Raw genomic sequence first — 17,281 nt, forward strand, 5'->3', positions numbered from 1 at the left:
AGATACTATGACAGATTAAATAGTAAACATTATCGACGCTTGGCGCTGTTAGTGTAAACTGGTATATAAGTATAAAACTTACAGCGTTGATGAGCTCTGGTTTAGTTCTAAATTATACGTAATTTCATAAATGACCTTTTAAATTATAAAGAACATACTTAAGGCATCTCAATATTATGTCAGCAGTCTTATGTTACATTACTACAACTGGAATATATTCGGTTGTCGACACAATCATGGACTTCTTCTCCGTTGATCATTATCTAAATTTTGAATCGAAATCTTTATTGAGAGGAACACTCGAAGACAAGAAAGACGTTTCTTGTCTTGTTGTTTCTTGAAACAATTATTCCTGTTAAATAAAATACATAATGTAAACGGTATTTGGCAAGGTCCTTGTCTACGCCTAAACACAATTAAAATTTTGTTTGATGTAACTGCATAAGACAGTAAAAAATAATTAATATAAAATGCTTTTATAGATATTATGCATGTAAATTATGTTGCATGAAACTAGCAACATTAGTATCAAATCAATCACGCAGCCGCAGAGGAACCTAAATAATTACTATGAAGCATAGGCACCACGTTCATCCTCCAGAATGGACGCTTGGATGGACGTTAGTGTCTATGCATTATACTGTAGAAATACTTAGAAGCATACACAATATTAAAGCAATACTAAATAAAACTTAACCCGAAGCTGTCAACGACATCATGGATTCATTAGAAAGTCTGGGCGTTATTATAACAGACTTCGTTCTAAATTTATTAATGAAAGATAAAATTTACATTATGTAAGAATTTCGTGGATATCGTTATTTATTACCTTAAAATAGGGTATTGTTGACGAGCTATCAGAATTAGTATAATATCTATTAACTCTTGTTTTAATAATACACAAAAGAAATTATATGATCAACAAAATTACAATATTTGCCAACTATGGTACATCCTAATTTAGAATACTATTATAATTTGGAATAAAAGAGTACATCGATCAATAAACAAATGAAATTGAAGTGGAATCTAAAGTTGTTGTTCAAAACATTTACCTCTTAAACAGGTTTTTTCTAGTATTATAAACATTTTTCTGATTGTAAGTTCCTTCTCGAAAATAATTGATAGAAATGTATTTATGAGAATGAGATGATAACGACTTCCATTTTCTTTTGCGGTTTAAATTTTTAATGTCTCCAAACATATCTTTGAGTTATGTTATTTGAGGATGAACCTTCACTTCTCATACCTTTTGTTGACGATCCTATTCCAGGTTGTCATTGAACCCTGGAAGATAAGTACTAGATATACGATCCTTTAAGGGTTCGACTATTATTAGGAGCTTTTTAATCATATAAGAATATCTGTTATCTAGGTTATATGGTCATTCCAAATTAAGCTGCCCGCTTGTTTGGCATATAATATCAGTAAATGAAAAATTACTAGCTCCATGCCGCTCAGCACAAGATTTTTAGTAAAACAATATTTTTATGGTTATAGAGAAGCTACTTAGAAATTTTTAATAATTTATTTCATGTTTTATAAATGTGGTATGTTAAATAATTTAGTAAATAATATTTATTGGAAACGTAATTTATGTACATTATAGAAATAAATAATCAATACTGGAACTGTTTGCTTAGTGTTACCAGAAAATATAATAAACAATATTGATGTCAAAAGGATGACTCATCGATGTTTTTTTTCACAGAGCAACATTACGTAAATTGTAGTATGTTTTTCTGCATAGCAAACAGCAGCCATATTGTTTTGTTATAGAGGGGGACTGATCGACGAATTGTAAACAATTTTATTCCTTTACATTTATTTATTTTAAATTGATAATTTTTTTCACAATGTTTTAAATAATCTCCCTTTCATTATGAAAAATCGTTATTTACTTCAATATTAACACCTCCCCGGTTTTTGTTCTATCAGCGATGTCAAGTCAATTGTTTTATTTATTTTTTATTATAAATTTTGTGCAATATGTCGTTGGGTATAGCCAATTGTGTGATAACAAGACAAGGAGTTGCACTACACAGGTATGTTGTGTTCATTTGTTATTGGTACTAAAAGTATTGATTTATTGACTGGACAACCTTGACGACGCAAAAAGAGGAATTGGGTGGTAGACATTTCTTCTTAAGAGTTATTGGTACCGTTAGGTATGTCAGATATACAACTGAATGTATTTAATATTTAACTCGACACTAGCAACCGATCGAACAGAAGTTTGGCATTCTGGGGGACCCTCGGTTATGAATGTTGAACTGGTATTAAGAGAGTTCAACTTAAGAGTGCAACTTAAGAGTTTGTAGTCGCCCGGGTGTCCAGACTTTCAAAGGAACCCTCCAGTAGTTTTTAAATATGTGGTTTACGCTTGGCGACTCACTTATTCGCGTATGGTATCTGCATCATTGCCAAAAAGTAAATTTCTATTATGTTAAAAGAATATATAATAATTTTGATTAGTTATCACATATCGGTATGTTTGTTGAATAATTTTCTTATATATACACTGAAAGTGTGAATGGAAGCGCACAATATTTTTTTTAATATTAGCATTATACTTATTTGCTGTTACATCATTATCATCACCATGAGTGACAAAGATACCACTTTCCTATGAATCAGTAATAGCAATTTTCTACATATCACGTTCAGTTTTAATTAATAAAAAAACATAGTTTGAAATTATTTTGTATTACATATAATTGTATTTATTTAGGCATAAATAATATGTATATCATTCATATGAACTTTCTAGGTGTTAGATTCCTTGTATGTTATCATCTATATGGAACACCTTTCCTTTGATTTACATTAAATATTTTTGGCCGTTTATTTTAATATAACATATAATTTGATTTATTGATAGTAAAATTGCAAATTAATTATATATTATTATTTTAAATATGTATTTTCCTGTTGAATGCTAACACATTATCTTATTTCTTCAAAGGATTTTCCTGAGTGTTTATGAAATTAAAACATTGTACTTGTTACATTAATGTTAAAAATATCTAAATAAATTTGTACTCATGTGTCCATAGCATAATGATACAAACTTAAAACTTTAAACTTAAATTTGATTTAAATCAATGAGGACTCCAAACATCTTGTGTCTGCAGACCAGTTTCCACAAGCAAATCGCACTGCATTCATTCATTTTGCATTGGTATAAGCCTTACTCAAACCAATCCAACTTATGTCACAGGGGTTTTCGGGGAGGCACCTTGTTGATCCGAGATGAGTAGCCCTGTAGGGAGCTACCCACATACACCGAAGGAGTATGTGTGCTGCAGTCTCAATGTCTTCCACCCATTCTCTGCACAGAGGACTGTCCATAACACCATAAGTAAACAGATGTTTGTTAGAAAGACCATGATCAGTTAAGATCCCTGCCGTCAAGCACAGTTGGTGTCGTAATAGCTGGAGCAGGGGATTGGAGAGTGTGATATTGCCTATTTTGCATAAGCAGAGTTGATAACAACACTCTTTATGGGTCATCCATTGCTAACTGTGTTGACTCCCAGTATGCCGATAGTAAGTTCTGGCTTTACGTATTGCAAGTGGGATGAGAGGCTCCGGCCCATAAATGATCATGCTGGAGGATCATATTTCGTTAAGAGAAGAGTCCACAATAAATTCATTTTTCTATTATCATGATCAGCTACAATAGTTTACAAAATCTTATTCAGATGTATTTGGGTGCAAAAGTGTATTTAAAACTTATTCTTCTATAAGAAATATTATTAGCAATGTAAAATTTATTCATGAAAAATTTAAAGCCAATGTTCAGGAAAGATTCATTAATAAAGCCGATTGATACCTTTTCCTCATGTTTATTTTACAAATAGCAAATTTATTATAAAAAGTGTAGCTACAGATTTTCTGGTTAGGTTTTTTTTTTAACAAAACCAATATAATATATAATATAACCTGGCAATAGTCTAATTACAAATATTTAAATTTGTTCTATCACTGTCATGGCATTTTGAAAGTGCTTATCAAAGCCTATATGAAAAAAAAATATGTTCATTTTATTTGTTTTAAAGTTAGTGTTAGCTTTTCATTGATAGCACTTGTGTGTTAAAAAAATCTGTGATGTGTACATATAGGCAAGTGTGATATATAATTGTTTTTGCATGGGCTAACAAGATAACAAAACATGTCTAAGTGTAAGTACTAGGGGGGCTGAAACATAATGTCATTTCTGTTAACATATTTTGCAGAAAAATTAATTGACTTTTACTGCTCAGGCATTGAAAATTTTTATACTAGGTAGTGAGAGGTTGTTGATAACAAAGGTTGATTAGAAATAACATTGTTGATTAGAAATAACAGCATGTTAAAAATGTAGTCATGTAAAGAGACATCACTTTCAGTCCCCCTGATACTTTTATAAATGTCTTAAAAATTTAATACTGCACTTGTATAATAGGTTTGAAATATTTTTTAACTTAGAAATCCTCTGTAAAAATGTGTTATATCTATATTTATGTGGTAGTGGCGTATTTAATTTGTATATTCATCAAAGTGTACATACACAATAATCACAAGTGTATTGAAAGACAATAATAAACATGTATATAAATATTATTAGGATTATTTTCCTTATATTATAAATAAAAGATTTATGAAATAAATATGTTTTCCGGTTTATACAGGGATGTTTACAACAGTATCTCGCAATTTCGTTTCACATTGTTTCAGATCCTGGGCCATGACTACACTGAAGATAAATGCCAAATGGAATACTTTCCATCGAACAGCGCCGCTTGTAAAGGAATGAATTTTGCTCCAATAGCTCCAAATGCTCAAATTGGAGGTGTAAGCCTGAAGCCCTATGTGTTGCAGTTTGAACATGGAGGACCGTCTGGCACATTTTACACGGTCAACCATACTGTGCTAAACATCACCTTTAGTAATATTAAATGGAAAAGTGAGTTAATTAAAAAAATATGTCAATCTAAATTGTATTTTCAGCCCATATATGCCCATTGCAAGACATATGAGTCCACTAAAGACATCTATGGGTGAATGTACTATAATCATCACAGTTGACAGACATGTTGGCAATCTCAGTGTGATATTATGGTATACAGAGGATGCTGCTGCCCATCCTCTGGAAACTTGTTAGCGAGCAGTGGCAATCAGGAGTAGGATAAATAATTTACAAAGTGAATTACATAATATTGTATGCTGGTAATTGAACCCAGGACCTATGATCACAAGTCACAGTCCTCTACCCCTGGGCAACCATTGCACAAATCTGAATAACTAGACTAAATTATTAAGTCAAGAATAATTCATAGCCATCATAATAAAATATATGAATATAAGATTTCCTGATATACAGGGGGGTTAGCGAGTTTTAAAATGGTGAATGTATAGCTCATTTTTAAAGGTTTCCATTTTAAATTGGACACAGAGTGCCTCTACTAGTACTAAATGTGGGTTTATAATATGTGTGCAAGGGTCTAATCTAAAATGTTGGATTGACTTCACTAAACTGAAGTGACTGTTATTTCATAAATTTAGCATATATTGAATACAATATGTCAATTCGGGGTGAAGCTGTAGGGCAATTGTGGGAGCCTGTGGTCTACAGTATGTACCAATTTTTAACTTTAAAAATCTACCAGACAAATTGATACATATTGTACATTAACATTTATTGGGCTAGTGTTTTCATAAAGTTAACCTCCCTCCATGGATCACTTTCTCCTTAATCCTTAATGAAACTGTTCCATTTGTCCTTATTAGCTACATATGGCATTGAAAACTTTACTGATCAGTGTTGTAATATGATATGTCTATTGCTTTGAGCTTTTCCCCCCAAGGTCATTTTGAAATTCCTAATACATGATGACTCTGAAGAAAAATAGATGACAGCAATCATTGTCACTTTAAGTACTTTCAATCCAGGGGATATGCAGCATTCTCCTTCAGCTTCACATCCCGAAAGAATCCAAATTTTAACTAAAATTTATCTTTATTTGCAGCTATGAAGTTCCGATTTCAATTCACTAAACACAAAAGTGTTGAAAACCACTGCAGGAACATTGTTATATCGAACAACGTTACTATAAATGACCAATCGGTCTTCTATTATGATTGCTATTGGCCAATTGCTGATGGCAACCAGAATGGACAGAGCCATATCTTGGACTTTGAAGCTACAGATGATGTCGTAGTGAACCGAGGGCAGTATTACTTCAACATACCTACTGTACAGATGCTGAGTAAGTATTACAGATTTGATATATATATATGGGGTCCTAGTGTCTCGGAAAGTCAGTCTAGCCAAGGTGATGTAATTGGCTACAAGTGATAACAATGTGAGGATCTATTTAGTATCTTCATTAAGTTGATGTTAAATCTTCTTTGTCTCTTCTTTGTGACTTAGGATTATAGCCAAACATTTGTTTCTGTTACCATCTTTTTCCAGGCTCTTCTATTCTATGAGTTTTAAGGAATTGTGCACGGTGTCCATCCTCTGACCCTTATACACTCTTCATTGCTGACAACGATGTGTTTCTCTATTATTCTAAGTTCCTTTGTGCAATGTGGCTGAAGTAGTAGTAATACAAAGAGACTTCGGACTTATTTTAATAAGTTGAGTAATATGAGCCATGTCTTACGAAGAGCAATATTAAAACTGAAAGAGGAATAGATTTAAGAGGGGGCAGTGTGTGTCCAGCTGTGAATGTTCTACAGCTGAAATTATGATGAAGTTATGTATTTAGTATATAAACATCTTTTTGAATAAGACCTCTTTGTGATGAAATATGCCAGAATATACATGGTGTCATAAATGTCAACTTTAAGCTGAAATCAAGTGAAAATTAATATAGGAACTTGGTTTGTTGATTCTTTGCATGGTTGATATTATAATGAGAAGAGAAACGAGCAACAGTTGACGTTCTGATTGGCTCTTAGGAAATTGGCATTCTGGGCTGATGGTAGCTTACTACTTATATTGTTAGCCTATTCAAATAAAGATATTTTGAATTTAAAAATAGTGGATGGTGATTTAGATTCTCCTGTCAAATGCAAAGAGTTAATTTACCAACATCCTGTGGTGCAAGCCTATCTCTAAAAGAGCCACCTTCTACGGATGAAACTTTAGTAGGTAGTTGACTTACCTGTTCAGACCACAATTACCTTAATCAAGCATTTCTCTGTACTGTTAGAACTTTATGGCTAGGTAGAATAATTATTCAAGTATTATTTAGACCAGGGGTGAGCAACCTTTTTACTCAATAGGCAATTTAAATTTCAGAATTGTTTGGCGGGTCACACATAAAGTAACACTTATTAATAATTTACAAAACTATATTTATTATAAACATTACAATAAAAAAAGTTAAATTTTAATACGAAAAAAATCGCGCAGACACGTTCGTATTGCATGTTTGAACAAGTTGCTGTGCAAGTAATTCGTTAAAATAAATTGTTTTCGTGTAGTATGTACTACCATTTCGTTTTAATTAATTTTATAATTTTATAGACTTAAATTCAATTTTTTTTGTGGCCAGGGCAGGCCGCATTTTGGTCTATAAGGATCCATGATTCAAACGATGAAGTGTTAAGGTTTAATAGGTAGTTAGATAAAGGCTATACGGCTTCTGCGTTCTTTACAAAAACTCTTTATTTCAGGTCCATCAGCCTCTCTATATGAATGGAAACCTTTTATTTACATTGAAATATTAACAAGCACAATGAAGCTACATGTTGTACCACCTCCGGAGCATTTGAAAGTAACAGCATACCAAATAGCAGTGGTAAGGGAGTGTGATAAAGAAACACTCTGTATATTAGATGAAACGGTTGCAAATACAACGATACAGACAAAGAACAACTCTAATGAGGTGGTATATGAGACGAGTATGCTGAAGAAATCCGGTTCATATTACTATGTGGTTACAATTATTCATAATTCCTGTAATACTGATTCTGCAAAGTGTCAATATGTGGAGAGCCCAAGGATTAGAATCAGTAAGTATATTTTTATTTACAAAATGCATTTGCTAGTAAACATTTGCCGGCTTATCGGAATCTTGAACGGTTTAGAGTAATGGTTGTCTTAATGACTTAGACATTCACTATTAGTTTAGTGTTGCAAAATTAACTAGTACCTAGGTATTAATGTTGAGATATAAAAAAACATGAAAAAATATAAAATACTATTTATAGTACATAGTACTTGCTATCCCTGTCTCGCTAAGCCGCATTGTCTTTTATGTGTGCAATTTCATCTAATCAATGTCTGAAATTTTCTTAGTTTTGTATTGATAAAAGCAATCTGCGGTAATCAAAAATCATAGTGAAATTGTCGCTTAAAATTGACCAGGGCCACATCTAAATATCAAATATTTAGTGCTAGAAATTCGATTGACAATTAGAGACCTCGCCAATAATGTTGGAATATCATTTGGCTCAGACCAAATGATTTGAAGGATGTTATATGTCTCAAACGTGTCAAATTTAGATTGATTGATGTCATACCCGATCAGTTCCATAATCATTTAGCCTAATTTGGCTCCGGGCGACATCTGTCTATTCAGCAAACTTGAAAGGCCAATGAGGGCCCCTTTTGGCACGATTGCGGAGATAAAAAACGAATTAAAGATCTTGAAGGCTATATTGGCGTGTTTGCTAAAGTAAGTTTTATCAGACGGGGATTACTTAGAAGATAATGAAATTGATTTGAAAATTCAATAAGTAATTTGAATTTTATAAACAAATTGACCTTACTTTTTGAACACAATATTATATTTTTTTAATGAATGGCTTTTCAACTTCCCTTCCGGGTAGAATCTCATGAAATAATTTCTTAACTGACCTATACTTAGTGAATGTCATGTTTCTACCAAATTCCAAGTCTTTAAACTCTATTGTCCTAGAGATCTTGTGATGAGTTGTACATAGGTGGAAATCACTCATATAAAGAGTGATTAGTAAAATATATAAAAGCTTTTAAATCTATATTTAATCGCCTTTGTTTAAAGAGGATGGAAGAGGCCAATAACTTATGAAGAAAGTCAACAGTGATAGATAGTCAAGTTTCATAAATCCGAAACTTCTTTTTGAAAAAGTTATACAAGAATATATATCTTATTCTATTGTTTAACTTATCTAAAAGCCGATTTGGCGACTCTATGCATCTGAGCTAGTACTCTGTAGACCAGTGATTCCTCTGGAGCCTAACCCAGAAATGATGCTATGACCATCAGATGTTCTTTACGTTCTACGCGCGCGACACGCGCGCACACACACGCGCGCACACACACACGCGCGCACACACACACGCGCGCACACACACACGCGCGCACACACACACGCGCGCACACACACACGCGCACACACACACGCGCGCACGCGCACACACACACGCGCACACACACACGCGCGCACGCGCACACACACACGCGCACACGCGCACATTTACAAACACACACACACGCACACACGCGCGCGCACACACACATATATATGAAGGTTTAATACTTAATCAACAAACCTTATCCTTATATAAAACATTTATTATGTTTCAGGCAATGAGGTTCAAACACTTAATATCTGTATTGCAAGCATAACAGCCCTGATTGTGGCAACATTGTTTGCTTACTACATTGCTCTGCGGGTCATTCGACGCTATTGTTGCAGGGATTATAACCTTGCACCAGGTAAGTCCTGAATATCTAATATGAATTCTACTGTTCATAAATGACAGCAGGTAGACGCTGATATGTAAATGCCTCACCTCAAAGATCAAAGCAATGACCAGTCTAAGGCTGACTTCCAACGACCTAAACAATGTTGTTGGTCCACCTAATGGAGGACAAACTCACGCTACGTATACTGGCTCGTGATTTCCCCTCGAGAACTTTTCGGCTCTAACGGCCCTCGCTGACAGAACGATACGCGACGTCCACTGCCACTTACCACTGGAGGTATTCTCTGCTCCCTTGCGTCGAGTTTCTTGTCAGGTTCTTCTCAGTGGTATCAATATTCTGAACCTGACAGTAGTTTATGGGAAAAACTGGTAATGTAACACTATGTAACAAGATTCATTTATAATATACTTTTAAATGGTAATGGTAGTAATTTAAATGAAATGGTTGGTGCTAAATGTGGAACTTTTTTACATATCTATTTACTTTTATGAACAATTTGTTAACATATAGAAAATTTGAAAATTTTGGCGTTACAAGTTTATTTTTATTGACCTACATTATTTCTTGTTGCAGGTAAAGAAATACCGACACCACCCAAGGTGTTAGTAGTTTATTCACCAACAAATAGACTACACGCGGAGTGTGTGGCTTCGTTTGTCACATATCTCCGCTCTGAATATGGTTTTGAGATATTATACGATGGGGACATATCGAGCACATCCCACGCCGACCCGTTCATATGGGCAAACGAAGCCTTCAGACTAGCCTCTCACATTATATACATAGTTGGCCCTGCTGAGGAAACAAACCTGTATAACAGTATATATGATAAACCAATCATAACAGCACATAGGGATGTCGACAGCCTTCTTCTTGCTATGATCAAAGCGAACAGAACATCAAGATGCCATAAGGATATAATAAATGTCTTCTTCGAACACTCAGATGGACAAATACCACTAGAAACAAGGCATGATAGAGTATTCTTCTTGCTGAAGGACTGGCAGAAACTAATCTCGTATCTCTCAAGGAATTTGCTGCCGAAGAAACAGATTATGAGGACGGAGAAGGGAAAGTGCTTTATAGAAGATTTATCAAGAGCAAAGAAGTTGCTCAGCACGAAACGTGATGATGTTGTGATCAAATGCGAAAAGAATTGGAACGAAAAGAAGGTGTTGTTGTAATTGAATGTAAAAATAATTCAAAGAACAAAGATGCTTGTGAGTATATTTTATGTTATATTCATATAGAAATTCTATGTGTTTTATTAATGTTGAACAAAAAAACACAAATTGATTCATTTGCATCATATGGAAATAAATGCTTTATCATCTATTTAACACACAACACCAGATATTTATTAGTAGTTTTGTGCATGGTTTGTTACCAACAAAAGAAAGAAAGATAATACGCTCATGATGCAAATGGGTTAAAATCGATTTCCTGTAAAAAACTCACTACACATATCTTTAAGAGTGTTAACATTTACACAGATTATATATATTCTCTGTACAGACTATAAATTGCATTTGGACGCTTGTCTAAGACTTCCGTGTCTAAATATATTGAGTTGTTAAATTTGTGTGACGATGTACATATGTTGACTTGTCAACTTGACAGTTGTCTATGGCGTTAGCCGCCAAAAGTTATCGCGTTTTAATGCAAATGTCGTTTCCACTGTTCGATAATGCGTACGTATTTATAATTATTATCGAAAATATTTTTGTGGTTATTTATAACTTGTTGTAATTGTAACACATAATAATTGTCTTTATAGTTATACGATTGCTTATGGTAAAACCAAAAAAAAAAGTTTAAAATCTTCTTTTTTCTTCAAATCTTTTTTCGATCTTCACAAATGGCAACACCTTCGAATCTAATCTTATGAAATATTTTCCCGCCATTTCTTATTGTGTATTAAAAATGTAATCATCGGTGTTGTTTACCATGTTTGTGTCTATTGCTTATTTTCCAAAATGTTTTAATGTAGACCATACTCTGATTTTTTTTTATATTTAAGGCAAGATTGATTTATAAAACCTATTATTATATTAATGATCATATATGAGGTAAACATATCTGGAATTACTATTACACACAATTTATTGTTTTTTTAAACTGTCATTAAAAGAGAAACTATTGAGTTTCTAACTTGGTTCTTCTCCATAAAATCGATATTAAAACCGATTACTAGTATATGTATATATTTAAATATATGTGGATCTATCTGGGCGTTTATTTGAAGAATACCCCCAACTTCACATATACAATTATAATGAAAAGAATAAACTTCACGATGCAACTTACATAGCATAATCTGAGAGTAAAGAAAGAGAAATATTGATTATTGGTTCGGATTTCTGCCCCGCCTGCGCCTGAGCAGGTTTGCTTCTAGTGATGTGCGTCGTATGGCCGGACTAGTGATGCGCCACATGTATATTTAGATAGGTTTTCAAAATTGCTCAGCCTTATTAGAAAGAGTAAAAAATGTTTTATTTTTTATTAATCATATCAGTCGATAGACGCCTATTGTAAGGCAGAGCTTCTCCATGGATTAATTTGATGATATCAGTCTTGCCAAAATCAGATTTTCAAAATTATTCAAATTCCTTGAAACTTTATTTTTATTTGAATAATTCACAGAGTGTGGTCTACAAGTATATGAATGGTCTTGAATAGGTGCGCAACAAGTGAGAATTAAAAAAAAAAGATTTTTTACAAATTCGTTCTTCGTTTGTCGTGGCGTATGCTTTTTATGTCTTATATGGTAGCAAAAAGTTTTTCTATCTTTAATTTAATATTTTAAAAGTAAATATCCGGTTTTTGTAAAAGATGGACAAAAAAATCATTTACCAGTCGGATTTAAGGATAAAAGTTTCTGTCAGAGATTGTTTTAAATAAAATAAAATAAATGGGGGTTGTGTTGTGTATGGGAGCTGTCCCATAAATCAACGTCAAGACAACGAATTGTTGTACCTAAGTGTGAAGTCTAAATAAAAATTTTGCAAGTATCCATGCAAAAAAATCTTTAACTCATGTATGTATACAGGTGAGATTTGGTTATGTGTCAAACACAATTCGTTTTCGGGGGCCCTCCCTTCTAATCGCGAAAAGCGTGGGCGATTCGAGAGGCTCCGTACCCTCTTTAAGAATGCTGAGTGCCCACACTCTGTAAACCCAATTAAGTGAAGCTGTAAAAGCCTCCGGGCTAACAGCATTTACAACAACAGGACTATGTGTGTAAAAAACATTGGGTGTGAATCTAGTGTAATACTAGTTAAATCTTTTACTACATCAATTTTCTATACAATTGCATAAAATATACTCTGAAATATGTTAAATTAATTTATTTTTCATATCATTTTAATAACATGGGCAGTGCAAACTCTGCAGGGACAGACAGTAAACAAATAATTTTAAAACACTTGTTACTAAATTACAATATCTTTATTTATTACAAAATAAATACTCTGTATATACTTATATAATTTTATTTCATGGCCAGTGTAAGCTCTTATTTAAATATCACCTCGTTATAGATAGCTCGATGCTTGAACATTCTCTTTTGCTTACTCTCATGTTCCTCTCTTTTCACTCTTACCTTATGATTCGATGAATGTGTTCTCTTGCTGCGACACGACAACCGAAGTCGACGTATTCGATGTTACTTCCAGTTTGTATATTTGTACTTCGTTGATCTCAGCCCGAACTGTTGGATTGGATGTGTTCTATCGTTATACAGGACTCTTTAAGCTCAATATATTATACCTTGTGATGTATTTTTGTAATATAGAAAATATTATAACTCTGTCTTTTATTTATATGTCCCTTTAAAAATTATATTATAGTATAAACCAAAAGGAGAATATGGTATTTCTATTTTATATTCCAAGGGTTCCAAAATCAAACTATTTATTCGATGAATTCTAGTTATGTACACCATAGCCCAGAATCACAGGTTCCTATAGGCGCCAGTAACGCCCTCTATGGAAGGGTAAGACCAGGTTCCAGGATTAATGGGGGTGGGAGGTGGTAATTAATAGAAAAGGATATATTATACATTGCCTTTTAATGCACTGATGTTACAGACTAAATATAGCCCCTATGTTTAGTAATTTCTTATATACTTTTTGATCACTATGTGAAAATATATCAAACTGCGGATGAATTGTCGTAGTTTATTGGAAGGCTGTAAATATCTATAAGAGGATAAACCATAATCATCACGCTTGGCAGGTGGGTTGGCGATCGCAATGTGGTATTATGGTACGCAGAGGATGCTGCTGCTCTTTAGAAACTTGTTTTTGAACAGTGGCAATCCGACATAATTAATGCACAGTGTGAATTATATAATATTGTACCCCGTACATCGAACTCGTGACCAAAGATCCCAAGTGTCAGTACTTTAACGCCGTGCCACCGCTGCTTAATTTGATGAATTTAATGCTTGAATAAAATATTTGCAAATCAACTCTAAAATACTGGTTGTGGGTAGGTAAACAATTTTAGGAAATTCTTAAATCTAATCATCACACCTGCACCTAATGTTTGAATATAAATACAAAAAGAATATAAAAACTAAATATGGTATTTAATTTACTTAGAACTTCACTGCTTTTTTTTCTATATTAAAATAAATGTGTAGTAACTTGCTTCATCGGAGCCTTGTTCGTATTAAATAGACAAGGCGTTCCAGAGGTGCATTGCTCTATTTTCTCAGTGTAAATCTTTAGTATACTCGGCAGAACATAGTGACTTTTTCTCTAGCTGTTATCCAATTAGATCATATATAAATAGAAAGCCATGTTTACATACACCAGTTCAAATGTCACCCAGAAAGTGAGGCTGCTTTTGACAATTTTTTAAATTACGATGTAGGAGTTACATTACGTCTTGTCAGCGGCGCATCAAACAGGGGAATCCCACGCCACTATATTTACGTCGAGTCAATGAGAGCGCTCTACAATACTTCTCGCCTTGTGATTGGCAGACGGTTTTTATTGGTTGAATATTGTTTTCAGTTAAAAAATTCGTATAAATACGGGATAAATTCAATAAATATACACCTTTCAATTTTGTACTTCGTGTTGTCATTACAAAGACCTACTAACCTTAGGAAAAATCCTACGACAACATTACAGTACCCGGCAATAAATATTGCACATTGACCTTTGGAAAGAGACAATCGGTTAACTTCGGCTTTATAGAGCACCATCTTTGTCCCGCACTACCTATGCGACGTTTTGTCAGTCGTATTGAGTGAATTAACGGTGGTAGTGTTTCGCATTGTTTGCCGCACGCGCATTTATCAGCGGGCTGGCGGGGCGGTCCACTTCATTGCACGACTACTACTGCATAACGGAAGTAGCTATATATTAGTCCCTTTCTTAGTGTGTAAAAAATGTCTAGACATTTATGTTCATTTCCTGTGCACCTCTAGAATTCATATCCTATACAGGTTAATAAAACACAACAATAATTCCTATCATTGGTTTATTTATCACCCAAATTTTAATATTACTTCGGAATACTTACCCCTGACTCGACCAGGGATTGAATATTCAGATGCATTTTAACCTAAACAAGTGTTGGCTTGTTATGGAAACCATTTTCGTATTGAAAAAATCAGTGTTGCCAATGTAACGAAAAATAGACTTCGAAAATGATTCCTTTTATTAATTTATCTATTAATAATACATTGAAGCCGCCTCCTTAGTAATTAGTAAAAATAGATACACGTACTAATATCTGATCTACACTTATGACGTACATATGAGCAATTTTGGGGAATCCCCTTATATAGTAACAAAATTTTTACACGACAAATTTAGTTCTATTTTTTTTAAATAACAACCAAGTCGAAGCATTTAATAATCAATTCAATTCAAAGTGATATTTATTTTAAAATTGTAAAGACCATGTCCCCTTTATAAATGTAAATCAAAATGATGTATACAAGAATAATTGAACATATTTAACATAAAGGCAAGAATGTAGTTAAATTTTTGTGACTACGTTTATCTACAGTAACCCCCAAACACGGCATTTTTATAACTAGTTTCATGTTACGCTAGTTTCCTCGTACAACGCGTGGATTTCCCGTCATAAATTTGATTTTAAAACGAACACATTTCGTAGTACAAACTTTTCGTAATAATATATATTTAAACCCACTTTACCGAAGAAACAACGCGTTATACGGGGACACATAGCGATGTCAATGTTCGTATAAAATAGTTTTTTTTTGCCGGCAGACTTCAAAATGAATGAATATAATGACCCTTATTTCAATTAAACGTATGATATAAATTGTATATATGAGCCGCTCAGAAGCCAATGCGGTAAGTCCAAAACATAAAAATTTAAAAAATTTATGTTTTTTGATAAATTAGTATTTAAAATTCTTGGTTTATTAAATTAATTAGAAAACGTGTATAAAGCATTTTTTCGAGGTGTAAACTTTGTAAAAAAACAAGATATGTACAGGATGTGTAAATAAAAACGTAAATGTTTTTTTAATTAATGACAGCATCTTAAAAATTTTGTGACTTATACTTTTGGGCAGCAGAAAAAAGATAAGAAATTTATGTAAAAAATATTAATAAAAAGGTGGACTTATTCACAATGGCTTCTGAAATTATTATACAATATATTCAGAAGCTATTTAAAAAGGGCTGTCTAATCTAGAAAAAGTAACGAATTAGTAAATCCTTTATATCATCAAAATTCCTAAAAATTTAGAAATATAAAAATGACAACTGCGTTGGCTTCTGAGGCGCTCATATATTATTCACTTGACAAGTTGTGCGTCATTAAAATGTATGATATATTTAATGTTTATATAAACCTATTGAAACTGATTCGTCAAATTCGCCAAATTGTCAAAATAATATTGTCTATACATAAACATGTAGTGACTTTTTTATCTTTATTGTGAACAAATTAAAACCTACAGTGATCAGTTGGAAAAATACTTTAGCTGCGAAATCAATGCTTTTGTACGAGTAACATTACGTCGTCGTCAGCGGCGCATCGAAAAGGGAAATTCCATAGAAACATAATTCTTTATTTACATCGGTATTATAGCAGCAACGCTACGTCAGCGACACATTGAAAAGGGGAATTCCACAGAAATATAATTCTTCATTTACATCGGTATAAACAGGCGAAGCTCCAACGAATATAAACACCTATACTTCGTGTTGTCATCACCTACAAGACCTATCGGCTCTAGGAAGAATCCATGATGATGCACCAACTATAGTTTCTATGAAATTCTGGCATTCTAATGACGTAAGCAAGTGATCACTGTAGATGATCTAAAGTAAAATATGATAAAATTTAACGTTGCATAATAATTACTAAAGATATGGCTATCGAAACCGCTGTACCGCGCCTTAGGAAAGCGCGGTGAGGTGAGAGGAGTAGGAAAAGTTTATTAAAGATATGGAATAGTGTCTGATATTCCCCTTCGTTTCGCCACGTGCATACATTAGGCGTGGTACAGCAGTTTCGGTAGCACCAGATTCAGTATTATTGATCTAGAATCCAATGTACTCCCATCGATATACTATAACAACAATTTTTGATTA

At 33.3% G+C, this 17,281-nt stretch overlaps 1 protein-coding gene across 1 annotated transcript; it reads left to right on the forward strand.

Annotated features, from left to right (window-relative positions):
* Positions 1-1,760: 1,760 nt before the first annotated feature.
* Positions 1,761-11,861, forward strand: LOC137933265 (uncharacterized). The gene is made up of 6 exons (XM_068777140.1): positions 1,761-2,045; positions 4,720-4,948; positions 6,012-6,251; positions 7,669-8,007; positions 9,567-9,698; positions 10,263-11,861. Exons 1-6 carry the CDS (start codon positions 1,941-1,943, stop codon positions 10,871-10,873), a joined length of 1,656 nt encoding a protein of 551 aa, XP_068633241.1. The 5' UTR covers positions 1,761-1,940; the 3' UTR covers positions 10,874-11,861.
* Positions 11,862-17,281: the final 5,420 nt, after the last annotated feature.

Source organism: Battus philenor, unplaced genomic scaffold (genome assembly GCF_028537555.1).
Source record: "Battus philenor isolate CCGP_79_NKW_IND1 unplaced genomic scaffold, ilBatPhil1.0.hap1 SCAF_13, whole genome shotgun sequence".
Classification (NCBI taxonomy): domain Eukaryota; kingdom Metazoa; phylum Arthropoda; class Insecta; order Lepidoptera; family Papilionidae; genus Battus; species Battus philenor.

Excerpts from the sequence above, each read along its gene's own strand:
- LOC137933265 (XM_068777140.1), top strand. The coding sequence starts at position 1,941 with ATGTCAAGTCAATTGTTTTATTTATTTTTTATTATAAATTTTGTGCAA. Across the intron at positions 2,046-4,719 it reads CAAGGAGTTGCACTACACAG|ATCCTGGGCCATGACTACAC; the intron begins GTATGTTGTGTT and ends ACATTGTTTCAG. Across the intron at positions 9,699-10,262 it reads GGATTATAACCTTGCACCAG|GTAAAGAAATACCGACACCA; the intron begins GTAAGTCCTGAA and ends TTCTTGTTGCAG.